General features: G+C 40.1%; 4 protein-coding genes across 5 annotated transcripts; 2 read left to right on the top strand and 2 right to left on the bottom strand.

Moving 5' to 3' along the window:
- Positions 1-277: 277 nt before the first annotated feature.
- LOC106641138 (choline transporter-like protein 5) lies at positions 278-3,126 on the bottom strand. Its single transcript, XM_089592993.1, has 7 exons — positions 2,940-3,126; positions 2,412-2,537; positions 2,195-2,321; positions 1,439-1,726; positions 1,051-1,356; positions 673-964; positions 278-568 (listed from the first exon to the last, which is right to left on the bottom strand). The coding sequence occupies exons 1-7, from the start codon at positions 2,959-2,961 to the stop codon at positions 278-280; spliced, it is 1,452 nt and encodes a 483-aa protein (XP_089449119.1). The 5' UTR covers positions 2,962-3,126.
- A 2,225-nt stretch (positions 3,127-5,351) lies between these two features.
- Lamp1 (lysosome-associated membrane glycoprotein 1) lies at positions 5,352-8,486 on the top strand. The gene is made up of 5 exons (XM_014355467.2): positions 5,352-5,627; positions 7,102-7,364; positions 7,427-7,643; positions 7,722-7,913; positions 8,003-8,486. The coding sequence occupies exons 1-5, from the start codon at positions 5,576-5,578 to the stop codon at positions 8,140-8,142; spliced, it is 864 nt and encodes a 287-aa protein (XP_014210953.2). The 5' UTR covers positions 5,352-5,575; the 3' UTR covers positions 8,143-8,486.
- Positions 8,487-9,246: 760 nt separating this feature from the next.
- On the top strand, positions 9,247-11,519 carry LOC106641178 (transmembrane protein 164). 2 transcript variants are annotated; one of them, XM_014355475.2, is made up of 6 exons: positions 9,247-9,301; positions 9,801-10,149; positions 10,225-10,344; positions 10,417-10,495; positions 10,574-10,674; positions 10,773-11,519. In XM_014355475.2, exons 2-6 carry the CDS (start codon positions 9,832-9,834, stop codon positions 11,043-11,045), a joined length of 891 nt encoding a protein of 296 aa, XP_014210961.2. In that variant the 5' UTR covers positions 9,247-9,301; positions 9,801-9,831; the 3' UTR covers positions 11,046-11,519. The 2 variants fall into 2 exon arrangements, with proteins under 2 accessions (XP_014210961.2, XP_089449249.1); XM_089593123.1 differs by lacking the exon at positions 9,247-9,301 and having other exon boundaries at positions 9,933-10,030.
- A 6,290-nt stretch (positions 11,520-17,809) lies between these two features.
- Positions 17,810-19,423, bottom strand: LOC106641139 (uncharacterized; the record flags this gene model as incomplete). Its single annotated transcript, XM_014355422.2, has 1 exon — positions 17,810-19,423. A coding segment is annotated over one exon (1,614 nt), but the record flags the coding sequence as incomplete, so codon positions are not given.
- Positions 19,424-27,063: the final 7,640 nt, after the last annotated feature.

Here is a 27,063-nt window from a genome sequence, read left to right as displayed (position 1 = left end):
TACTTCTCAATAAAAATCAACAAATTTTATTTTTATCAAAGTAAAAACGATTTACAAATTAAAAAAATTTTTTTTTATTCATTACCTGAAATTTTACATGTTTATAAATAAAAAATTTCAAATTATTTTTTTTTTAACCATTACAATAATTTTTTCTCTTGACGACTCCATAAATCAAATTTCATTTTATACTCACAACTCACAACGTAGAAAAATCAAATTAAATTAAAACTGTTTTACAAATCAAAAAACAAATGAATAAAGACTACAATTTAATTTACTCTTCTAAAAATAAAGTTTTTAGTTTGAAACTCATATAATAAGGCTGTAGTTCTGATCCATCGTTTCTCTCATAGTCCTCCAAAACACACAAAAAGATGGTATCAATGGCTATTCTAAGTGCAGTTGAAATAAACGTTGTTGTTATCAGGGAAATAATGAGTACCGCTATTAACACAAAAGATGTTGCTTGCTGGGGCATATTTTCAGCTGTACAATATTTATAAGCTCCCAATACCGAAAGGGTAGTTGCAAATACTTGTCCAAGAAACAGAATGACATCCGTCACCTAATGGGAAAATTTTCATTTTTCAATTACTTCAACATAACAATTGATTAAAAAAAAAAAAAATAAAAAAAAAATAAAAGTTGTACAACCGAAATCATCCTTACATTGCTTATAATGAAAGCTTTAACTACGTTCCTCATGAGTAGATTAAAGGCGTCTTTCGCGGATTCCAAAAAACTTTTTCCATGAACAGCGCACATTATGTAAGCGTTGCGATTGATGTATCTCACAATTTTTTCCAACCTTCCAAATAAACGGGTATAGCACCCGCAGCACAAGCAAGCCAGCGGATTACACTTTCCTTCCAATCGCTTTTTAATAAAATTTAGTAGAGCTTTAATGAACTGACACACAGCTAAAATCAATGATCCAAATGCTATTGTGCCGAGATGGTGACTGAAAAAAAAAAAAAAAAAAAATCAAATATAAAAAGGGTAACATTGAAAAAAATTTCACATCAATGGAAACTGCGTTCTAATTACTTGAACGTTATTTTCGTGCAACGCTTAAGAGTATCCTTTGGTACATTATTTTTATTATGTGTCCAAAACCAGGTCGCAAATGTTCCGGATAAAATAAACTGAGACAGACTCCCAATAAAACTTGCTACCCACAAATATCCGAAGGAATTAAAAACGTGAAATAGTTTGACATGAAGTGGTCCATCAAACTTTACAGCAATGACGTACAAAGCGATACCTACAGTTCCTGAAAAAACTGTAACAATCAGAAAAATAAAGCACGGCAGCAGTGGAAATAATAGTGTGCTCGGGAAGAACATGACGCACCTAAAAAAAAAAAAAAAGAATGAAATTCATTCAAGTAGTTAAAACTAAAGTATGTGAAAAATGATTTTTAAGATGTACTCACTTGCTGGCTTCCACGATCACTTCGCATGCAATGTTAATTTTTTTGCGAAGAAATAAAAAGAGAATAGACATCCCCACGAATACAATGGCACAAAGTAAAAATAACGCTAATGACCATCCGCTGGAGATGGTGGCATACATGGATGCCGTGACACAAGTTACGATAAATAGGATGGCTAAAATAGCTGCCATCACGGTGTAGACGATAAACTTGGCAGACCATCTTAAGGACGCAATGTAAGCAATAGACAAGCCTATCGATGCCAGAGTAAATAGAAATGTGGAAAAACTGAAATTAAAAATAAAATGTTTCAATAAATTGTTTTTCTTTTTGTCAGGATTGTCAATATTTGTGTTACGCGTATTATGTTTTTGTAGTAAGTGGTAAGCTCCGTGAAAAATTTTCGAGTTTACCTTACCGGGATTCACACCCCAACTCCACTGTACAGCCGTACCTCTCAGTTTTCTATACCACTTGAACAAGATACGACTATACTTTTGGAAATGGTATGGGGTTTGTATTTGGTGGCGCGTATCGTCAAGACGAACATTGGGCCCGAGGAACCCTTGTACTTGTCCTGATTGGATGATGCGCACCAGGTACGGTCCCTTTTTTCCTACTGAGGGCGTAGTGAACGTTGTAAGGTAAAAAAAGGCCCAAAGTAGGGTAAGGTACATACTCGTTGCTCAAAAATTTTTACAAAGTGCATGCGTATATATATATACATATTGTAGTGGAAAATTATTGAACTTTTACCAGATTTTGTTCATCAGATTGGGATCGTTATCTGCTTGGTTGGCCTGTCGTTTATGGCGATTCAATTCAAACCCAAATGGCGATGGGCCGATGTCACTGAAGTCCTCAAAATTGAAGTTTCCAAAAGCTGTACACCGAAGAGAAGCAATCATTTTCGTACAATAAGTTTACTAATTATAACTAATCCGTCGTTTATATTTAATGTGTAGGAACTCACCATAAATGGCTATTCCCAGCCATACGACGGAAAAAATGCCGAGTGCCTTCAAGAACCGAACGTCGGTTGGACTGCGCTGTTTGCACATGGGCCCCGACCATAGGGGATCGTAATCAAACTTTTTACCTAACGATTGACAAATATGATTATACACGTGTCCCACAAAAAATTAATTTCTTCATTCCTACCAATTTTTACCAAAAATATACGATTCGTCTTTTCAAACAAACTTAAAGTGGTTCTCTTTACATGAGCGGTTGTTGAGAAAAAAAAAAAAATTGGTCTCGTTCGAATTGCCGAGCACAATTTTTTTACCGGATACGAAACAATGGAATAAAAAATTGGTAGAATTTCCGTGAGGCAAAGTGAAAATACGTCACGTCATCTAAAATATGCAAAACATAACGAACATTTTTCTTGACGATTTCACTATTAGACTCTTATAAAGGATGAAAAAAAAAAAAAAATCGGTTTATTTAATAATCAACAAAAGCAGCTAACCCGGATGAAAAATTATTAATTTCATACCGTAATTTTCAGTCTCGGACATCCTGTCTCCTTTTCGAGCTGATGCGACGATTTTTTATACATCCACTGTAACCCGAGTTTTTGTCGCTCCGTCAGTTTTTTTCCGTGGCAATGCCTCTGCTCTCTGTTACGCCTTTTTCAACGGCTAAAGATCTTAAGTATACTTTAACAGGCAAGGACTGGAATCGGACTGAGACCGAAAGCGAACGCGCTAACGAAAAATACCGGCCGGTGATTAGTCGCGGTATTCGCTCCGAGCCGATGCAGAGGTTGCGCCCCCTCTAGCCAAAATCAGGCAAAATTTCTTGCATGTAAACAAACGGCTTAGAGCATATATACATGCGTACAGCTGCTTGTGATTGGCAATTGGCACTTGGCAGGCTAGAGAGAGAACGACGATCCTCTCCTGCTGTCTTATTCAGCCAATCACAAGCAGCTATACGCATGTATATATGTTCTAAACCGTTTGTTTACATGCAAGAAATTTTGCCTGATTTTGGCTAGAGGGGGCGCAACCTCTGTATCGGCTCGGAGCGAATACGCTGACTCGTGCTGTTTACTATCGCGTTCTGAGAATTGAATGTGAGCTCCCTTAAAAAATGTCACTGTTGAGTTTTCGGTTTCCAGTATACGTGCCGGTCGACGTCAACACAAACGCATGCTCGTACATCGTGTGTGTCACTGTAAAGTAAAGAGTACCTTACGGCTACCTATACTAAAAAAAAAAAAAAAAAAAAATCATTTCAAAACAATCTAATCAGTTGAGGTTTTACGTTGCAATGATCCAGATTGAGTACCGTTTTACCCCGAATTCAGAGGTTTTATCTTTACTGTGAAGACTTCGACATTTTGATGTTGCATACTAAAGAGTGTTTCAATATATGCTTGTTTTTTTTTTTTTAGTTTTAAAATAAATTTAGTATAAATATTTAAACTCACAGTCCGTATGATTTATTATTTTCTTTGACTTTTACGCATCTGGATTCCATTTAATATTACGGTATATTTTAAATAAACTCTATATAAGGAGCACATTTAAGTACAAACTTTGAGCTCATTACGCTTGTAAAGCTATGATGAATAATATATATACTTATACATACATGTATATAAACCTACGGGCATCGTCCGAATCAGCAATGGGAATTAAGTAAAAAAAAATTTACAGAAAATTAATTTATTTTTTCAATATGAAGACATTGTAAAAAATCGGCGAAAATGCTACACAACTCGTTATCAGGGCTATTTTGCGGCCCGAGGATCCGTACGGTATTCCCGGTTAGATATCACTTGTGTAGCAAACACTATATTTTTCCTACCGAGGGAGCAGTGAATGTCCAAATGTAATGAAAAACGTCTCGAAATAGGAAAAAGCAATTTATTCGCAAAGATGTAATTAATGTGAGAGCATTATATAAAATGAGTACAAACAATTTTTTTTAAATGATGGTAGGTACCTACACTTTTTGGTTTTATCATACACAAAATTCGACCATTTACAATTACGTCAATATAATCGATAATTTGCTTTTGGTTTTTTTTTCACTTTTTAATTAACATTATGAAAACTTTTTCATAGTATGATTCTATTAGAAAATTGTTGTCATTCCAAGATTATCTTAAATTTTGTTGTGGCCGCAGACATCGGCAACTTTTATGGCTTGTTTACCTTCACTTCAACGAGTGAATCGACAGATGGGCCGTGAATCATCAGCAAAAACAGGAGAGAGTGTTGTAAATGCGGCAACCCATATGGGAGAAGTTAAATAACCCTTGTAGTACTCGTGGCCCTTGCTTCGCGTGAATTTTTTGTTTAGCACCAAACGAGGAGCAGACTTTCAAAGGCTTTTCTTCCAACTTTGTCTAACACGAACAAGTGTGTGAAGTGTACAGAATCTTTTACTCAAAACATCACTTTGAAGTACATGAATCATTACTTCATAGTTGTAAATTAATTAAAATGGGGATTCAATATTATTTTTATCAATAATAAAATACGCAGATGCAAAATTTGTTAATTTTAAATATTGTTACTTGCTGCGCGTGAAAATTGAGGTTTTGGACAACAATGTCGCGCTTGGATACCTATACATATTCACCATCATTATGACGTGGAAATTTTTCCGGGAATAACAAAGTTACTTTGATTTTCACGAAAATCCCACGTGGTAGGCCTTTTTTCCAAGTACTCATACAGAAATATCGTACGACGTTTAGTATCAAAAGTTTGAGACTTTTTTTTTTTCCAGAAACTCCGTATTAAAATCTGAACTGGTTTACAGCTTCTTTCATCGCCGAAAGTAAAAGTGAATGTAAAATTGTTTTTGCAATTTAAATATTCGCGCCTCCCACGAGAGAGGGGCAAGTTCAACAAACTGCCGTGAACGTCGCTGCGGTCGAACATCGGCATTGTTCTGCTATATTCCCTCAAGAGACGACCACACACACAGGGGTCCAGCGGTTCAAGTACTTGAACTCCGAACTTTGCACGAAATTCTTCAAGGTCTCGGAATCAAAGATTAAATAAACTATATTATAAAGAATCAACGATCTAGTCAGAGCAGAGAGCACCGAGTTAACGAAGCGAGTTAGTTTTGAGGAGAAAAACAGTAGTCGACCCCCCATAGTTTGTCAAGATGCGGGCAAACATCGGTTTGGTTTTTTGCTGCAGCTTGGTCTTGGCCTCAGGTGAGTCGGTAACCCGATGCTTACAATATTAACGTCCTCTCCTTCCTATACATCTTAATTAGGTTAAGACCGTCTCTTCGCCATCCTCGAGCCGCTTCTCGTTGTTTCGGTTCGCAAAAAGCGACGTCTACGCTAATAATTCCCTTAGCTTCGAGATTTTCCGTTTGCGTAGTATTTTTCCCAACTGTTGAGAATGGTTGGGCTTTTTTTTTTTTCTTTTATTTTTTTCATTTTTCCGTGATGCACATACGTATGCAGTAAATACGCAGTATGTAACAGCTTCTCTTTGTTGTGTATACATATATTCACTTATGCGTACGTTACGTAGAGCCGATGAAATGCGTATTATGGCATGCCTAGACCTTGCATGCCTACCTATTTTTGCTAAAACATCTTTCAAGTTATACTTACTTGCTTTGAAAGTCAAACCACACTGTGGTGTGTTTGTATACAGTTATAATATAGTGTGTCGTTCAAGTGTAAATTGACAAGAAAAATATCCACTGCGAGCTCTCTTGCTTTCTCGCCACAGCTTTGTTGGTCTTGTTGTTGAGTCATGAAAATGTATATAAGAGAACCAAAACATCGCCGATAATATAAGAGCCAAAGCTTCGGTTGACTTTGTCGCTTCTTTGACCGTCCGACTGCTATGTCGCCGCGAATACGCATGAAAATATGTGTACGTCTTTTCAACTTTTAGCTTGTATCTATGAAGCATCTACCGATGTATTCTCCAACATAAAATAGAAAACTTATTTCGTAGAGATTTGCATTGCAAATCGTTGCGCTTTCTTGTGAAAATGGTACTTGTTTTGTCAATGCAAAAAAAATTCAGTTCCTTTTCTAAGGTATTTTTCGATCCCATAGTTGCATATTAATACGTTACAATGGAAATTTCGCCTAAAATTTAATAGTAATTAATTACTAATAATTTTTACATACTTCACTGTAATGCTTTTAATCATTTGCAGTGTTTTTCATGATTTATTATAAAGTCTACACATTAATATATAATTTAATATCAATCTTATGATTCAAATTGTTGTGACTAATGCTGATAAGACATAAAATTCCACTTAAAAACTTGAGTTGAGCGTCACTGACTTATTATATCAGTATAAGGATAGATTTACAAGCTTTGTGCTTTATACCAGTGTTGCTAGATAACTGTTTATTTTACACACAAAGGCAGATAATTTTTTGTTTCATATTATATTAGTGTCCACGCATTCCCAGACTGTAAATTTAACGAAACAATAGTAATTGAAGATGTTTTCAAAATAAATATGTGGAAAAAAAATTCTTTAGGGTTTATTACACAGTCATTTACACAAATGTATCAAACTTTTTCTAATGCTTAAGCTTGTTTTTGTTTTTAAATCGAAATAATTACAAAGTTACATCTAGCAAAGTATAATTAATAATTTACCATACAGTAAAAAAAGTTCATTGTACATGATTTTACTATTTCTAGTGGTGTATGCTTCTGACGACAAACCAGTTGTACCTTCAACCTCAGTATCTCCAATAGATTCAGGAAAATCCAAGTTAACTCCTAATACCACTACTGAGCTCCCAGTCACTACATCTACCGTTCCCACAACGAGTGCACCAACTCCAGCTCCTCCTGTGCCGGAACCAAAAATTGGAAAATGGTCAATTAATAATACAGATGCCGTTATGGTTTTGCGATTGGCTGCACAGATAGAATTAGCCTTCAATACGAGTAATCAGCAGGTATGTTATTTCATGCAAAATTTTATTTGTAATTATTTACAAAATATCCGTGTTCTTTTCAGACTATACAGAAAAAAATAAATATCCCAGCGGATAATTCTACCTTGGTAACTGGTGACTTTAAAAAAAGTAATGAAACAATTACACTGTCGTGGAAAGCAAGTAATGCAACCCAAGTAAACTTTGTCAGCTTTTTGTTTAAGAAAGATGAAATGTCGAAAACTTATACTCTTGGTAGTATTAATGTTTCCATAGATGCAAGTGAATTATCCGCCCTTAGTATGTATTTCTTCTAATCAAATGTATACTGCTTTTATACACATAGAAATTTTTTAACAATCGTTTCTCAAATTGTAGATGCTTCTTTGAATCTTATCCATCCTATTGAACACTTTAATACGACTCTCGGACATTCTTATCGATGTGTTAAGCTATTAAAATTTAATTTGACCAAGCCAGAAAACAATACCTTACTTTATGGAGAGGTAAAAGTTACAGATTTCCAATTCCAAGCATTTAAAGATGATGGTAAATCCAGTTTTGGTTTTGGTAAGTTGAGTTGCTACATAACATACTTTTTTAATATTTTGTAAACGTCCATAGAATTTATCTAATATTTAAAAAATTTTGTAATTTAGCTGAGGATTGTGCATTTGAAACGTCCGACGTGGTGCCGATCGCCGTGGGTTGTGTACTTGCAGGGTTAGTGGTTATTGTGCTGGTTGCATATTTAATTAGCCGTAAGCGTAGCCAAGCTCGAGGCTATCTCAGTATGTAATAAGTATTACTACGAAATGTTCTTGGTATAAATTTTTTCATCCAAAGCAACTTTGTTGTCCATTATAAACGTTTTGTTCAGTTTCAATACAACTTATAAATATACGGCATTCGAGCCCATTGACGCAAGTCATAAATTTCCGTATGTTGCGATGAACTTAAATGAAATCTATTTCTAGAATTATATGTTATACTTCAATTTTTGTTAATAAGTTACAACAGTTAAATTGTAACAAATATTTAATTTATTTTGTTAAGATAAAGAAAGCGTCATTTGTTAATGCTAAATTGTTTATTACGTATTGATTTGTAATTGAAATTAATAAAATTTTGTATTATTCTGTACGTAGGTTGATCTTATTTTCAGTCTTAATTACCTTGTTGAAAGTAAATTTTTGCACTATCAACATTCTTATAACGAGCATCACTTTTCGTTTGTCAACGCTACATCTTCATATTTTCTTTTTGCAGAACATTACAGATCTCCCCATTGAGAAATTTTTTGTTTGATTTTTAGTAAAAAAACAGGTATACAAATATAAAATATGTATATAAAAAATAGGTATACAAATTTTGGAAAAAAAAACATTTTTTTGTAACATTGAGAGAAATTTTGAAAAATAAAATTGTATATTTAAAGAAGCATAAAACGTAAATGCTTCAATAAAGTTTTTAAGACTTATCAAGTTATTCCAACTACTACAGTAGTTATCTTATCAATGATAAAAAAAAAAGTTAATTTTTTAGTTTTTAATTTAAGATTTTCTTCATTGCTCGGTCAGTATAAATATCAATCGATGGTTCAGGAAAAAAAAAAGCCTGATATTTCAACCCATGAAGTATAAAATAAACTAATGATAAAATATATTGTATTTATTAGATATCTAATCAGTCATCAATAGAATAGTTTATATAATTTTGTAATCAACAAAGTTCCCAGCTGTAGATGTAGTAGATATTTGTGAAAAACACCTTTATTAGCTGCTGAGTTGCTAGCACAATAATACACACACACACATAATAATGCATATACGTAAGCAGAGTGAAGTGTGAACTGTCAAAGCCACACAGTCGCCAGTATATCTATAGCGAGTCAATGTGCGTCATAGAGCACAGGGGGTAGTTTTGCCAAATGGAAAAATTTAATTCCTTAAGTTAAGGTAATCGTTTTTTCTCGCTCTAAGCAACAATTACGAATAAGTTCTACAACTGTTTTCATTTTACTCTTTTCATGACAAGTAGTTAATGTTATTTAAAGGCTGAGGTTTTGTAACCTCTTTAAGGGGGGGATAATAAGCCAAGGTATAAATTAATTAGTGTAATCGATCGGTCACCTGTATATTTTTCATTAGTAATAGGTGGGTTGCTGACAAAACCTTTGTTGAATAAGAATTTTAAATTTGTTTTGTTTGAAGTTAACTTAATTATGACTTGTGCTCCAGTGATGTATTGATTTTTCAACCATTCATATTTTGGAAACATGCACCTACTTACCTAAGTACACGAAAACACCAGGCAAAAGCTTGAGTATATGTTGTTAAAAAGTGTCCACTTTTGATGATTTTTTTGTTATTACAGTGTAAAAAAAAAAAAAAAAAAAAAAAAAAAAAAAAAAAGGAATCGCAGCTTATTGATTTTTATTTATTTTTGTTTTTACAGGTCATTAAGAAAAAAGAAAAAATAACTTACCATGTTTGAGTGGGCCTACATAGGAGTGAATGCATCTATTCCAAGAAATGTTGGGCCAGAATGTGCCAGTTATCTCACAGTCACAAGAAGAATCACGGAAACTATATTTATATCGGTGTATATTATTTTTTTACTTGTGTGGAGCTTAAAGAGGATAACATTGCCAAAGTCAGTGCCATATGTGCAGCAAGCAAGACCGGGTAAAGTCATTTTACTTACAGTTACATGCCTGGTTTTTGGGATGGAAATTGGTTTTAAGCTATCTGGAAAGACGTTTGTGTACATACTAAACCCCTGCCATATTTTTACAATTATCGAGGTACACAAAGCTCAATTCTTTGTTTGCCTACCCAAACGTAAAATAGTGGCTAATCAAACCGTTTTTTCGTCGTAGATATACTTACTTGCTGCAGAACCTAGTAGTCCCATGATAACAGCGGTATTCAGATTAGTTGTATCAAGTTTAAATGGACCAGTTTTAGCATTTGTATTTCCAGAAACTGAATGTAGACCAGTGAGTACATTTATTTCCTTTTCCAAATAAATTTTTTTTTAATGATGTTATATTTGCCATCTTGGGTTGTAGATGTTTGCAGACAAAGCTGTTTATTACATTCAGCATGGATTAATGGCTCTGATACCATATTACCTGATAAGGCTGGGAGGTAAGCTATCAAATTTTGTAACGAAATTAAAAAAAAAAATTCTGCACTAAAATTACTCATTAAATGTTTACTTGACAGGTGCTTATAACATTGAACCTTTGTGCGATATGAGCTGGGCGATATTTGGGTATTCGATTAGCTTAGCGTATCATTTCTGGATACTTCAGATATTTGGAATGGTAAGTTGAACAAAGTTAAGTTTTTATAAATTATATGTAATTCGTTAGTCCTAGTATTTTAATATATATGTCACATCACACAATGTGGTTTTTTTAAGCTTACACAAGTTAATTTAAGCCATATGTTGTGTCCCGCTGTTTTGGATCCATTCCAAGGACAAAACTACAGACTCTGGGCAACGTGCCATCAATTAATATTTATTCCTTTAGTTTATAAGATTTTTTACATTTGTGCGAACTTTTTTCTCACAAAATTTCCATTAACAAGAGTAAAGTCAACTCTTGAATGTGTGCTTGCTACTGAAAATTCGATTCCCACTGCAGTAAATGAAAATTGTGGAATTGCAAATAGTAAAGTTAAATACTTCTAGTCAAATTAGACTGTGATAGCATCTCGTCAGTATATACTCACCATAAGCACGTGATAATCATGCCTAAGACGTAAATCTTTATATTTTTAAACTGTCTTATGGAATGACAAAATTTATGTTAGCATGCATGTGTCTATGCACATGCAACTCAAACAAATCTATCTATAGTTAAAAGTTTAAAAAATTTTTAGTTAAGATTAACTATAACATGGCCTTATTATTACGAAACTAAAATCTGCACTGCTTGTTTTTTAAGTATTATTTTATGATGTATCTTTAAGAATCAGCTTTCGTCTAAAGGTGTGAATTTACATTTTTACAAAAATTAGAGTTGGTACAAACATGTCAAATTTCAAACAAAAATATTTAACCTAGTTGGATGAATCATTGAGTAGCAAAAAACATAAAAAAACAATTTTTTTGTACGATTCTCTCAAATGTGTTTAATTGTAAAAGTTTTAATTTCTTATTAGCAACCCGGACAGACATTGTTTTAACAAATTTTCTGTAATAAAATTATTAGTATTGATTTAAAATTTTTTCTCCCACATTTTCTAACGTAAGACAAAAGGAATATTTTATTCATTTTTATTTTTAAAGTTATGCTTTTCGATTAGAAAATTGTGAAAATTGAGAAAACAGAAAAAAGCTAAAACCACTAGAAAAAATAACTTTTTTGAATTCGAACAACGATAGTGCCAATAGCTCATGTAAATTTACAAAAGGTGTAATAACAACCCAACAACATTATAAATGTAATAAATAATAGTTCTCACTACAGTACTCGAGATTTTTTTTTTTTTTTTTTCATGTAACGTGCACACGTGTGGTAATATTTATATGTATCTGGCCCCCTCGCGCAAGAGTTATTACCAAATTAAAAGCAAGATCTAAAATAATGATTCACAGAAAAGTTTTTTTTTTTTTAATACTGGTTCGTGGTAGTGAAAATTGTTTAGATCGCATTTCTCCGTTTCCATAATTTTATCATCTCGAAAAACATAAACTTTAGAGATAAACATACTTTTCCTCAAGAAAATTTATAAATACAATGTCCGGATTGATTAAGAATTGTTGAGAAACACCTTTTTAAGAGAATCAAGGTAAAAAAATTGCTCTCAAATATTCCTTTGCAACAACTGATCCAAACGAGTCTAATTTCTCATATACACATTTGACAATTGATTCCATCTTTTTCTGTACTATTGTCCTCAACATGTTCGTAAACAGCATTAAACTAGTAATTCAATCAATTACGAATAAAAACACAATTAAAATAAGATTTTATTGGCGAAAGAAAAGTGTTAGCAATAGTGGATGACGATAATAGTCGGTATAAAAGTGTCCATACGAAATCATATGAACAAAATGTTAAAAGTTCAGTTCAAGGCAACGGTTGAATCGTCGAAGAAGAAATAAATGTGTTAAATGTAAATTGTATGTGCTTACTCGGGAATGATGTAAAATCTAAAGTACAAATTACCTTATGTAGTTACTTAGATATCTGTACTTATCAACAGAATCGATTTCTAGTCATCGTGTGCACTAGTCGCAGAGATCATAATATATATATATATATATTGACGTTTTCATAATATTATACGTTATAGTATTATCAGCAACTCGTTGTAAATCGTATACATACACATATATATTTTAAGTAACTGTAAAGACAAACATTCAAATATACATATATTTAAAAGTTGAAATTACAACAATTTTTTGATCCAATCATTTATGTTCAATCACAATTTTTTCCGTTCACTGTTCTTCTCTCGTTTTAAATTAAACTCAAGTACATACATTTGAAAGAAAAATAATTTACCCATGGATTGTTTGAGCTACTTCGTACGCACATACATTAAACCGCTGAAACGAGCCGCACTAGATAATTTTTTGATATTGTACTGTGACGACCAAATAACAAAACATTTGGCCCGTGCGTGTTCTCGCCTATTGCGTGCAGTCCTTATAACACAGCAAGCGCTTTTTTGTTCTTTCTTTCTCTCTCTCTATATAGGTATATATATATACACACATATAAAACACACGAGAGTTGCAGTAAGTAACGCATCTGGGTCAAAGTCGTGTCCTCCGAAAGGCCAAGAAAGCACTCTCGCGCAGCGCCTCCCTCCCTTACATGTGTGGATGTTATGTATACCTTATGCACATTCAACAACTGCCCCGCGAGTACCTTGACTCCGGCAACTCGGCCGAGATGAGCCAGCCTCTTATTTATACATGGATCTGTATCGCGGGCACAATTACCGAGCGCCTTGTTTGCTCGGCTCGCGCTCCATTTGCTCTTTGATGCTTTGAACGAAAAAAAAAAAAAAAAAAAAAATCTTTATTGCATCCTTTGCGATTCCGGAAAAAACAATTGTTGCTGCAATTGTAGCCCTAGATTTGGTTATCGCTTCATCGTAAATTTCTAGCGAGCTATTTTTGCCTGCAATGATGCGCCGCCAAAGTGCCAAAATTGCCCACCGCACATTCGATGATGTGCCGAGGGGAAAGAGAGAATATTTTTTTTTTTTTTTTTTCGAAATCACGTCTGCAATCTCGTGGTTTGCCAAGCCGAAAAAAAAAAAAAAAAGTTTCACTCGAAATACGTCTTTTTCTCGGAGTTAAATGCACAATTTGTCCACGCGGTCACGTCCTCGCGCGAGCCTCCCCGTGTGAAAATATACGTGTGTATATTTATTTCAACTTTTTGCTCGCTCCCATCGTCATTGTCGTCATATCTCTTTTTCTCTCTCCTCCGCCTCCTCCTGCTCCCGATGCTCGTAGGTAATACGCGGACGCGGGCGTTCCGGTTCTCAGGCACTTGTCCGTGACACTGTGAACACATTAATGTAGGAAATTTTGTCCCAAAACTACGTGAGCCAGACGGTTTTTTCAAAATTATCCTTCATTGCCCGTCTTTGAAGTCGTTCTAAAAACTAGAGCAGATGGTCTCGCATCGCGTGTGCACTTTGGAAATGGCAACCATGTGGATAGTTCGATTTTTTTTTTTTACGTTTATTCAATTAAAAAATAGTTCAATAATCTCGCATGCATATAAATAATGGTGTAAAAATCATATTGCAAAATATTTCAAAGGGTAAATGAAAAAAAAAATCATATTCCCTAGTGTTGGTGGGTAAAATAAGTAAAAAAACTGATGATATTCAAAATATCGATTCCAGTGTATTTTTTTTTTTTCATCGAATATTACATATTGACATATATACAGTCACCACTGTACGTATATTTACTAAACAACGCGCAGCTACATTACTTATAATCTTATTAGCCTAATAAAATTTAAAGACAAAAACAACATCGTTTTACGACGACGGGGGGGAGGACCAATCGCTGAATAATAATAATATTTATTATTATTGTTACAACTATATAATGATAATGAAAATAAAAAATATTATAATACATTGGAAGCTCGACGCGCATGCGACAACACAATGAATTATTGTCGCTTGCTATTTATACAAAAATCAGAAAAAAAATGTTTAGTTACTTAGTCGCGAGTCTCGTCCCTCCGACGCTCCCGTTCGAACACACTTGTAAGTATAACATAGGGACGCGGCACGAAGGTCGCGTTCGCAAAAAAGGCAACGTTCGTAACATCTATACACACACACACGCGCGCGCATACGTATATATGACACTCTCTGTACAAGTAGTATATGGTAAAAGTGGTAATAAGATAAGCGCGCAATGGAAGATAATGGAGAGCGGGTGGATTGAAGGAAATTGTGTTAAAAACTAAAGGTAACGAGCACTTGGCTTCATATGTATACATGTATGTATATGTATCGCTTGCGATCACGATGCCGTTCGAGTAACACGTTAGGTACGTATATATGGATACATTGTAAATATATATATATATATATATGTATTTATATTTGTATATATATATATATGGATGCGTGTACATGTATGTAAATCGGTAACCTCAATGAAATCACATTCACACTAGATTTAACGCTTGATAATATGAGTGACAGGGGAAGGGATGATGGGGATACCTTTGAGGCTCGATTGATACTATATATTTTATACTTTCAGCCAAGCAAAACGTAACGCAAGTAAAATCATCGGTAGGATTTTTCGGCTCGAAACTACGGAGCCTCGTTAATAAAAAGTAATAATATATAGTTGGTAAGGTATTCATTAGTTGGTATATTATGATGAATGGGTAATCGTTGAGAGCATCGTGAACAAAAGCCAAGTCTAATAGTGCGGGGTTGACGCATAGTGTTCTATACGTAAAGTAAGGAACGTATATTTTCGTCTTTGTGAGAGATGACGAGAGTCGAAAGGTATTCTTTTTTTTTTTTTTTTTCTTTTTTTCGCCCACCGCGTAGTTAAATGTATGTACATGTGATTGCAATGTATTGTGATTTACCGCTAAAAGCAAGTTTTAAGTACAGTACAGTCTTTTTTCTTTTTTTTACATTCAATTTTCAATTTTAAATTCGATTGCACTTGCATTTAGGACAATTGACGTAGCATTGTATTAGACTCTCGAGTCTTTGGCTCGCCTCGAACCGAAGCCCTCTCTTTTTTTTTCATACATAATACAATAAAAAACGCACATTTTTGCCTTACTTATGCTATTTTTTTTTTTTTTTTTTTTTTTTCACTTTGTCTAAGCTCGCATACATGGTACAGTGCATGAATTTCCGAATATTTACAAAAACTGCGTCATAGCTGTACAGGCAACATTTTTACATAAACGTCGCGCAGCTCGTATATTCGAGGACAGTGTCGCGTGAACATCACTCTCACATCAACCAAAGCGGTTTACGTTGAAATAAAGTGTTTGCATTTTTTTTTAGTTCTTTATATTATAATACAGCGTTTAAATTTACAGTGAAATAGTCTTTTTTTTTTTTTTTTTTTTTTTTTTTTTTCTTCAATCCAACGGTAAATGCCGTTCTTCTCCTTCCCCGCGACAAGATACTCTTGTCCTGATAAAAGGAGTCTCAAGTACTTTTTTTTCTTCTTTTTTTTCCAACTATACAAGTCCGCAAGACTTTTGAGATCTCGTGCGACTCGGCAAATATACGTCGAGAGTCGCAAAGTGGCTGTTACACACCAAGTTTCCAACGAGCATTTTGAAATTTTTAAAACCAAACAATCTCTTTTTCCGTCAATTTTCAACAACACTTTAATTTGCCGGGTCACAATACACATTTCCATGTATAATATTGTTTCTTCTTCTTCTGCTTTTTCTCGAGAGAAACGTCCGATCGAACGGAAGACAATTATAACGCCGAGCTACGCGTTTACAAAACACAATATTATATGCATACCATCAGGGACCGATAAACTAATCACGAGCCACTATCACAACTTTCAACCGCATAAGTCACATATTGTAATTTCTAAAACGAAATTTCGCAGCACTACAACGTCGAGCAGGCGGGTGCGTGTACTATGTACAATGTATATGTATAATATGTCTTTATTGCTCTCTTGTACGTTTATTTACATGAAAAACAAACCAAAAGAAAAAAAAAAAAAAAAACGAAAAATGTAAAAATTTCCGATTAGCAGTCCCTATATATGTATATTCGTTTAAATGCACTTTTACGCCTCGCAACGTAATCGAGGAACAAACAGTAGTAGTGGGTATACAGTAGGAGCAGCAGTGGCAACAAAAATAACGGCTGATGAACAAAGGAAGGAGGGGAGGAAAAAAAAAAGATTGCGTGCCTAGGACACAGCGAGGAGGAGGAGATGAAAGAGCGCCACCAGCGCTGCAGGAGGGTGTGGACGCGCGGGAGAAAAAAAAAAAAAAAATTAGTGATTTCGGGCACGCGAGCCAGGCGCAATCGGCAACGGATCTTCTTCCTCGGCGCTACCCGTGTCCCGCTGTAACGGCAGCCTCAGCGTTCCACTTTGCTATACGGCCATGGGCGCGCTTGTGGTACTACATATGCAACCATCAGCCTCGCCTCTCCACACCATGGTATACACCCGTTTGGCGTGCATGTATACACAGGTCTTCTAAATTCTCTCGCACGAGAGATCCCAAGTACAGATACTTTGTACCCCGGACCTTGCGTTCCTCGTCCCCTTGATTTTTGTCAATCACCAGTTTAGCCAACGCCTAAAGTATACATGTACAAGTACGAGGAGACGAGGTGGAAAAGGGAAAAGAAAGATTCGCAAAGCGAGAAAGCTGCTGGCGGAGGGCATGTATAATACGCACGAGTTCGTGGAAAGGAGGGAAATAAAAGTAGAAATAAAGAGGGGGAGAGAGAGAGAGAAAGGAGGATAATTGAAGGCGGGTAATCGAGAGGATCGATCGCCACGGTGTGCGTGAGCGCGCGAGAGAGCCAAACGGAGCGGCTTCTTTATATATCGCGTTTCACTTTCGCGATGCGCCTGATCGAGCCCGGGGCGTGGCGCAAAAGTGTAACGCAGCGCGCGCGCCGCGCACAGAGCAACGAGCCGCGAGGTCGTCGCAGCCGTCCACAGTCGTGTGTATGTATATACATACTGCATATACACCCGGTGATGCGGAGAGAAAGAGCCGCTTCATTTTCACCTCGCGAGCTGGCCCCGGTTGCACACAACATAACTGGACTTTCCACTCGTGTGTATATATACGTGTGTGATCGGCAACGGGCGAGCCAGCGCTACCCGTATAGAAAGTAAGATCCCGATCTCTCGCTGCTCGTTTGCCACATATATGTATATACATGGGTCTCGTTTTCGGGCTCAACCCCCCCGGTGTCTATATGATATACTCAGGTGTTGTTGGCGGGGGAGGCAGGGGCCGAGGTCGGGGGCTCCACCTGCTCCTCGTGGAGGCTCTCGGGCCGACTGTGGTTGCCGCCGCTGCTCCCGGTGCTGCTGCCACCGCTGCTCGACCTCGAGGACAGGTTGTCCCGGTCGCTGAAGTACGACGAGTCCCCCTGGTGGCGCTTCTCCTCGCACGGGCGCAGCCGGGCCGTGTGCTTGTCCGACCAGGCCGCCGGTGGCCTCTCCTCCGCCGCCTGGAGCAGGCTCGGGAAGTACGGGGGCAAGCCCTGGCCCCGCGAGGTTATCTTACCCATGAAGCTACGGATCTCCTCGAAGTACGAGTCCTCCGCTGCGCGGGCCATCTGACCGGACCCACCACCACCACTAGCCACCACCGCAGCCGCAGCCGCTGCCGCCGCTTGGTGGTGGTTGTACCTCGAGCGCACCTCGTCGAGGATCGTGGGTCCGTCGGCGTCGTGTTTCTTGAGGTGCCGGTCCAGATTTGTCTGTTGGCCGAAGCACCTCTCGCACAGCGGGCACTTGAACGGCTTTTCCTTGTTGTGGATGTTGCGCACGTGGCGCTGCAGGTTGCTCGATATGCTGAAGCTGCGCTCGCAGTACTTGCACTTGTAGGGCTGCTCGCCGGTGTGGGTGCGCAAGTGGCGGGTGAGGTTGGCCGAGCGGGGGAACACCTTGCCGCAAAATTTGCACGAGTAGCGGTCCTTTGGCTTCAAGCTGGCCCCGGCCACCGCGCCCGGCGAGCTGTTGTAGTTGCCGGCCGGCTGCCGGCGGCTCGTCGGATGCGCCGCGGCAGCCGGTGGTGGTGGTGGTGGTGGTGGTTGTTGCTGGTTGGACGGGGTCGGGGATTGCCGGTGTTGGGCGTCTTGGCTGGTGGGGCTGGTGGACCTCGATGGGGCTGGCTGGGGTTGGGCGGCCACGGGGGACGCGGTTGAGAATCGACTGCTCGCCAGCGGCACCATGGTAGGGAGGGCGCGCACTTGGATCTTGGGTAGGTCGGGCGTCGGGGTTGGCGGTGGTGGTGGTGGTTGGGTGGATTGTTGCTGGCTGGAGCGGTACATGGCTTCGAGGACGAGCGGGTGGACGGCGTGGTGTTGCGGGAAGAGGACCGTGTGGTGGTAAGGCAGTCGCTCGGGGCTGTTCTGGTTGAGGGTCTCGATCTCGTTGGCGTTCTCGTCGCGTAGGTTTTCCTTTTTGTGCTCGAGGCGTAGGTCGAGGGGTTCGGCGAGACTCTCGAGTTCGAGGCGGCTGCGTTGCTGTTGCTGCTGGAAGTGTTGGCCGTGGTGGTTGTGGTGGTGGTGGTGGTTGCGGGACGATTGGCGTTGGGCGGACTCGCGGCTGGAGCTGCAGGAACTGGTGGCGGCGACGGCTTGGTGCCCGTGGCTGAGGTCGTAGGGTAGCTCGGGCTCGGGCTCGGCGCGTCCGCTCAGCGGGTAGATGCTCGCCTGCTTGGGGCTTATGTGGCCGGGCATCTTGCGCGGGCTCGAGTCCTTTTCCCGCATTGCTGGGCCGTAGTTGCTGGGCTCGGCTGGTGAGGCTGCAGCTACCGCCCCTGCCGCTCCTCCTGGGCTGCTCCTCGCTGGGGACGGGCTACGCTGGTGGAGGTAGTCGTTCATCACAGGGCCGCCGGGGCGCGAGCTTCGGCCTCGGTCAGCCTCGCAGCTCGTGGCCCAGCTGTGGCGACGCGGATCTGCAACAAAACAGATGACCCACGAGTCCTTTGGTTCAATCGTTTCTCAAACATCGCGCTCTTCAACTTTCAATAAATACAGTTCATTAGTCACATTTCATAAATGTGTTTAAAAATGTTAATGCGTAGGCAGATACATTTTTTGGCAAAAAAAGAGCCGTTTTTGTTTTCGGTGAGAAGAAGTTTTATTTTTCCTATTTTCATTCACTGGATGCATTCATCATTCTTTTACTCACTAAAACTCAGTAAGTGTATATTAGTTGGGACAATATGCAAAGTTATGCTGTTTAATTATTTTTCACGCTATCCGTGAATTATTAGCATTTTTTCGTTTTTCCATTTGTATACATTGTAATTTTACTTTTTATTTTACAACACTCAGTTTACCATATTAGCATCGAGCGCACGAAAACAATGTTCATAATATTTGAATTTAGAATAAATGTTCGGTACGCTTGTTAACCCCTGTAGGTATTTTTCTGTCCATTTGTATCACCCATTTTCATACACCGGATCCTTTTTTAACCCGTGTCGAGCCGGCATTCATTGTACTTTGAGCAGACGTATCAACAATAAACGCTATACTCTTTTTTTCATAACCGTAAAATAAAAGTACACCACAAGGTGTAAGTGCGCAATTTACCAGTAAGCCCAAGCAAACACATCAAAGATCCCAGAGTCGAGAGCGATCGGCTCGTGTTGCGAAATAAAATAAAAGGTATAGTGGGTGTAATAAGCGGACGAGCGTTGTTGCGCACCCGAACCGTCTGCGTATAAGCGTTACAATGTCTCTGCGTGCGCTCCGAGTCATTTAGCTCGTTCGTCCGACGAGTATCCCCGAACCGCCTTGTCACGTCTGCGCGATTAATCTTTGTTCAATCCACTTCAAAATCTAACCCTCCCTCCCCCTACTTCCCCTCACTCGTGCCGATCTTACGTTGCGATTTTACATTACGCAAATTTACGATGCTAATTGGGTTTCAATCGCCACATGCCTCCACGGTATGATTTTGCCAATGCGTGTAATGAATGCAGTATAGGTACCCCATACGCATACATACATGTTACAAACATCGATTATTATTCAATTTTCTCGTGTGGATTTTTTTCCTCCGGCGCGATGATTATCAAAAATCATACACAATTGTCAAAGGATCCTCGCCCGCGCGAGGCTACCGTGAATGGAGTAACACGTGTATATACACGCGTGTAGACGGGTACGATATTATACATATAGGTGTACCTATGTACTACTGGGACGCGAGTACATAAAAAGTATAGGTACTTATTGAAACACACGAGGAACAAGCGGTGAAGGTGCTGCTGTAATAGCCGGGTTCCTACACACACGGCCATGTATAGCACCGCATCGTTTAATCTCCGTGAGGATCGATCGATCATAAAAAAAAAAAAAAAAAAAAGAAGGAGAATCAAAAATAGGTATCGGGCGATCAATCATTCGCAGAAAATCTTCTTGTTCCTACATGTTGGGCCTCTCCGACCAAACACACACGCGTGAGTCATATTATATACTGTTGTAAAAATTGCGTCGAATGATTCTATGTATATTTGTATTTTGTTTTCTTGTACACCACAAAGAGAAAAGTATACCGATCAATCCTCCTCGCTACTATATAAAGTTGGGTGTTGGGCGATATATATATATATAGGAAGAGCAATGGCAAAAGTTTCACACCGAGAAGGAGGCATCCGAAAAATCTCCTTGACCCACTGCGTGGTTTTTATCCCGCTCGTATGGTGCACTTTTCAACACGCGGCCGGCACGGAGAGCCGATATATCCGCGACGCAAACAACCATGCAGGTATACACTCGAAGCGGGACGAAGATTTTCGCTCGCGCTTACAACTTGCTGGTATATAATATACATACGTGTACCACGAGCACCGGAGATTTGCCGAGTACTTATATTACAGCGCGCGGAAAGAGGATCGAGAGAGAGAGAGAGAGAGAAGGTAGGGCAGGGCGAGGCGAGTGGGTATATAAATTTCTCTTTCATCCGCGAGCGCGAGAGAGAGCCAATAGAGCAGCGCGAGGGAGATCGCGCTCCATGGACCGGATGGTTGGGTATATATACGAGTGGGCACGGAGACCCTCGCCCGAGAGGGTACGTGTATATATAAGAGGAGCCGAGGATGCCTCCTCTCACCTAACTGGAGCAGAGCAACGGTACTTATATACCCGCGACCACTCCTGCGCCTGCCTGACTACTGTCTGTGCAGCGGAGGTACACCATATACACACACTTCGCATGCATCTCCACAGCTGGCACGAGCTCTATACGCGTCCGAGTTTCTCTCCGCCTCATCGCGCTGGCTATATATCCAATCGTATTATTTTTTTCTCGCCTTTGCATGCGCGCACGCTCTTCCCCCGTGCGCTATTTCACGAGATAGGTGTACATCGGACCTCGAGCTGCGCCTTGTTTTTCTTATAAGTATAGGTATACTTGCATCGGATCTCGTTTATTCGATTGCTTGGAAAAATAAACCGTCTTTTCGGCTAATCTCGAGTCTGTGATGTTCAAGCGCGCCAGATGATGAAATACGAAAAATCATCATGATAATAATTGATAGAGTAGCCAAGAAAACGAGGAGCAAAACTGCATGAGGGGGCGTGGGAGGTGCGATACAGTTTCGAGTTGGCGCGAGGATAAATTAACGCAGTGGTGGGCCTCCCGATGATCGCCGCGATTACTTAAAAGGTGTGAAAGTTCGAAGGTTCGTATACATGCCGCCGTCGTCACGAGGAAAGTGCGCGAGTCCACGACTTGAGTCTTTTTTTTTTTTTTTTTTTTAATCGGTGCCCTCGCTGCTTGTTTGGTACATACACAATATACATTACTTCCAAACTCGTACGAATGCCTTCCTCTAAAGCGTCCCCTCTTTTCGATATACACATAGAATATTTGCTATACATATAGCAAAGCACACGCGTATTATTTACAGCCTAAGATATGCATCAAGGGACAAACATTTTTTTTTCACTTTTCGCTGTCAATGCACATCACATAGAAAGCCTTTGGACGTCGCTATATGCCGATGTGTGTAAGTATAATAGCCGTCCGATTTCTCCTGCCTGCGCAGCGTACGTATATATACCAAAAGACGGGACACGTATCCTCCTCGCGCTAACGAGCGATCGGCAGCCTATATCTCCTCTCCCTTGCGTCTCGGAGCTCATTACACCGCGCGGCAGCGATACGGGACCTCGCGCTTACAACCGGGCCGAGGTGGAGTTGCCCCCCTTGTTCTCCTTCCCTCCAACCTTCTCCAATTGAGATCCCCCCCTCGCCCGTATCGATTGTTCTCACAAAAATCCTCTTTACCATCATCACTGTCACGCGGCCACAATATGCAGCTGCACCCCATATTATATTCCTACGGCGACTCATCATCGTCGCGCATTCGTGCCATTCTTGGCGATGATGACGACGATGATGAGTCTTTTATTTGTCACCTCGGCCTTTTTCAGCCGCTACGCTATATATGCACGTGTATGCGTTTGCGCGTTAGTTTCCCGAACCGATTCAAGGAGCATTTGACGCACAATACGCGCTCGCCTAGGTGACGCAAGTCTGCAAAAAAAAAATAGAATCTCCAGCTCTCTCGTACCATCATCTGGAGCGCAAATCGGTAGCCGTTGGTGGCGCAAAAAAAAAAAAAAAGGGAGACTGGCTTGGGCATCTCTCGGCGCGCGATTATTATTTATGACGTTCTTGCGTCGCTTCTCCGGCGCTCCTCTCCCCCGCGACGACTCGTTGGTCGGCATATCCGTTCTCTTCCCCCCCTCCCCCGCTCACCGATGCTCTCGCGGCCCACGCGCGTCATAGAGGCGAGCTTCATGGGCGTCTGACTATATATACGTATAATGCAGTTTAGATGCTACCAACTACATAATATATATATTCACAAGACATGATTATGTATACTTGGGGGACACACAATTTCGCGTTTCGTGTACCTTATACAGCCATAGTATAGTCTTTTTGTATTCACACGGCGTCCACCCGATAAGTAAACGCGCATCAAACGATACCCAACACTCGCGCCGATTGAAACGTTTGCGCTTTGCGTTTATATACGTTATAATCCACCCAATAAGCCATAATGGGTATTATGGGTATATGTGGTATCGATTAAACGCTCGCGCGTTAAAAACACACTCGTTAACCGGCTCGTTCTCGGACGGCTGTATGCACACGTATGTTTGTATTATACGAGTCGCTTGGAAAGTACCGTTTGTACTTGTATGTGCGGTATATATTCTATGTACACGCGGGCTGCGGGATATCGGTGATATTGTACGTTGTATATTAATTAGATATAACCGAATGGCCCGATAATACGGCTCATTAGGCGGGAGAAATTTATTCAGCTGTTGCGGGGTATAGGGTGCTTGTTGTTGAAAAAAAAAAAAAAAAAAAAAAATACCACAGTATGGGTGTACATGTAACGAGCGTCCGAGGGATCGGCCAAAAAGATCTACTTTTGGCTGGTGGAAATATCGGGAGAGTTTTCGCGTCCAAGCGGTACACACATGCGTATATTATGTTGATTGACGATCGTTGTCTCGGAGTGTATAGGTATACGTATACACGAGAGAGATGATGAGCTGGACGCGTTGGGGCGCTGTGGAGATGCGAGCTGGGACGGACCACAGCTTCTATACACCATAATATACACACACACACGTATACACCTATAGGCGCACGGCCGAGTGCAATTTAAATACAAAGATCGAGGCTGTGGCTGCGAGATAAGATAGCCACTGGCTCTCTTTCTCCCGGAATAATCCCGGGACGTGTACCACGTGACTGGTCTAGCTCTGCTCGCTTTGCCACTCGGCCGAGAGAGAGAGAGACAATGTCGCCGAGAGAGCGAAATAAAGGAGACGGCCAGCCAAGCTGATGGGCGTTGCTGTGGATGTATGTATATAGTTTGCTCTCTCTCTATACATACATATCCAACATATCGCGGCCCATTTTTCAGAGCGGCCAGCTCTCTCCTTAACGGAATGGTCCTTGATCGGCACACCCGTTACCATTCAATAAGCTGTGTACCTACGGTATTGGTATATACGCTTATACGATATTGTCCGTGTGCGTGTACAGGTACAGTTGAACAAGTAAAAGGGAGAACTGCAAAAGAGCAGTGTCTCTTTCGTACACGTACATGCAGACATATATATAATATATGTGCAAGAAGCTCCTTTAAAAATCGGCGCATCTCATTTTATCGCCACAACGGGGTATACACATACGTTGTATAGGCACCCAATCCCCCTGTTTTCCTTTATTTCGCCAAACAAAAACACTTGGCCAATAAATACATGTACATCTGCTAATTGATTCTTCTCGATTTCACCAATAGTACAATATAATAACCCATATGTAAGTGTATATATACAGGTATACCTGCACGACTAGCAGCTTCGGCTCGAACAATTACGCAACGCGCCACTCAAACGTCGCGATGGTCCTCTCCTTGACAGACGCGCCGATCGATCGTGAAAATGTCGAAAGGAAAGAAAAACAGTCGGTCCTCCTCTTCCGATGCATATAAAATACACGTCCCAATGTTTTTGTTACACTTTCTCGACCGAGCGGTGCGCACATCGTCATCCTCGAGGTGATATTCTAAGGCCGAGGAGGATTAAAATATTGACACACGTTTGGGGTAGGGGAAATATTATTTTCAGCCGGTGAAATCTTCGATAAACACACACTGAACGGCCACTCGGACGGATCCGCGATCGGGAGCGACGAGAAAGTCCGTTGTTATACATTTTTGCGTAGGCTCGGCGAGTCTTTGCTCTGTATATATGAAAAGTTTCCCAATAAAAATTCGCCGTTGGCTCATATATATATAAAGGTGAAGAGAAGAGATGGACGGACAGGCGTGACCGCGGATTCAGGGGCTTGCCGTGGGTTGCTCAATTTACACGCAGTTGGGAAATAACGCTTTGCTCCGATTTTTTTTTTTTTTTTTTTTTTTTTTCGCCCGCAGCTAGGCTCCCTGTCTAACGAAAGGCTGCTGGCTACCGAATTCTCCGCGGGCTCGTCGCCGATGAATTTTGCTACCTCGCGCGTATAGACGATTAAGTGAACCGGTATTTTTTTTTTTTTTTTTTTTTTCTTCTTTTTTCATGCTAATCGATCGAGCGCGTAGCAAAATATCGTCCCGAGTCGTCGAATGAGACGACGCTGTTATGATTATAGAAGCCTATCCGCGTTAGCGGATGATACGTGAGGCCTGTAGTAAAAAAAAAGAGCACTTTTAGCGGAGTGGCATCTCGAGAGCTGCAAAAAACGCCGCGTAGAGGATTTCTCTCGATCGTAGCTCATGTTTTTATTGGCCGCGTATTGCGCTCTGGCAAATAATACTTAATTTATGTCGAGTGCGTGCGTTACATCGATGGAAAAAAAAAAACAACAACTGGATTGCACTACGCGAGCTCCAAAATATCGCATCCGAAGCAGTATATGACACCAACCCTCTGCCGCGTATATCGTAAAATCCCGTATTTCTTAGATTTTTTATTTTTCTCTATTTCTCGTAAACAAAGAAACAAACATCACATTTTTCGATAAATCACCCTACGGACCCAATAAACATTCTTCGTACCGGATCACAATTGAGAGCAAGACAATACCGATTTATCGGGAGCTTTACCGATACATGTCTGGTCGTCCGCTGGTATAACGGAGCGATTGGAATTACTTTTTTTTTTCTTCGCTGGGTGTACATAACGAAAAGATCGTAAGGTTTTTTTTCCCCCTCTAAATTTAGCATCACCGGCGAACCCGACAGTGAAAATCCATTGACGATTCGTGTACAGTTGTAAAAATACTCTCGGAAGGGGACGACGAAAGAGCCGAAGATCGAAAAATCGGTAAGTAGAGAGGAGGAGGAGGAGGAGGAGGAAAAAAAGGCACCTTGGATTAACCCAGTTTTTTCACCGAGTCGCATCGCACGGAGGAGGAAACGCCGAGTCACTGCAGCGTTGGGAAACACAGCTCCTCTCCTTGCCGCTCGATCGGCCGGCCGACGCAAACAGAGATTCTCGTTCGGCTAGCGGAACCGCTCGGGCGTGAAAAACGTCTTCGAGGAACGTATTTTCTTTGTTTCCATCATCGGAAATTTAAAGAGACCGAGCGAGAGATAGGAGGGGGTAATTGGTGAAAGAGCTGCTGCCGGCCACAACAAAGGTGGCACTCGCGTCCTCGCCCGATTCGGGAGGACATCAGTCGCGAAAGACCGCGGACGCCAATTTAAATTCCTACGGGCGACACGCGAGCAGACGCAAGAGGGAGAGAGAGCCGAGAGAGATAGTAGCTTGCGCGGGCGCGAGAAAGGCAATTATTCGCAAAGCAGGGAAAAGGGAAGCGAGGCGCGTGCGAACTCGACGCGACTCCTTTTTTTTTTTTTTTTTTTTCATACATATATATACACTCACTCGTACACGTATACAGATAGACTCGGTGTGTATATAAAGGTTTCCCAACTGTCCGGAGAGCTGCTCACCCCGTG

Source organism: Copidosoma floridanum, unplaced genomic scaffold (assembly GCF_036245765.1).
Source record: "Copidosoma floridanum isolate Cflo_tuat_1 unplaced genomic scaffold, Cflo_Japanese_pri ptg000019l, whole genome shotgun sequence".
Taxonomy (NCBI): Eukaryota; Metazoa; Arthropoda; class Insecta; order Hymenoptera; family Encyrtidae; genus Copidosoma; species Copidosoma floridanum.
This window is presented reverse-complemented; position numbering and strand designations above follow the sequence as displayed.

Coding starts and splice junctions, on each gene's coding strand:
- LOC106641138 (XM_089592993.1), bottom strand. CDS start 2,961: ATGTCCGAGACTGAAAATTACG. Junction 2,538..2,939: donor GTCCGAGACTGAAAATTACG/GTATGAAATTAA, acceptor GTCAATCGTTAG/GTAAAAAGTTTGATTACGAT. Junction 965..1,050: donor TGCACGAAAATAACGTTCAA/GTAATTAGAACG, acceptor TTTTTTTTTCAG/TCACCATCTCGGCACAATAG.
- Lamp1 (XM_014355467.2), top strand. CDS start 5,576: ATGCGGGCAAACATCGGTTTGGTTTTTTGCTGCAGCTTGGTCTTGGCC. Junction 5,628..7,101: donor CAGCTTGGTCTTGGCCTCAG/GTGAGTCGGTAA, acceptor TACTATTTCTAG/TGGTGTATGCTTCTGACGAC. Junction 7,914..8,002: donor TAAATCCAGTTTTGGTTTTG/GTAAGTTGAGTT, acceptor TTTGTAATTTAG/CTGAGGATTGTGCATTTGAA.
- LOC106641178 (XM_014355475.2), top strand. CDS start 9,832: ATGTTTGAGTGGGCCTACATAGGAGTGAATGCATCTATTCCAAGAAAT. Junction 10,150..10,224: donor ATATTTTTACAATTATCGAG/GTACACAAAGCT, acceptor TTTTCGTCGTAG/ATATACTTACTTGCTGCAGA. Junction 10,345..10,416: donor CAGAAACTGAATGTAGACCA/GTGAGTACATTT, acceptor CTTGGGTTGTAG/ATGTTTGCAGACAAAGCTGT.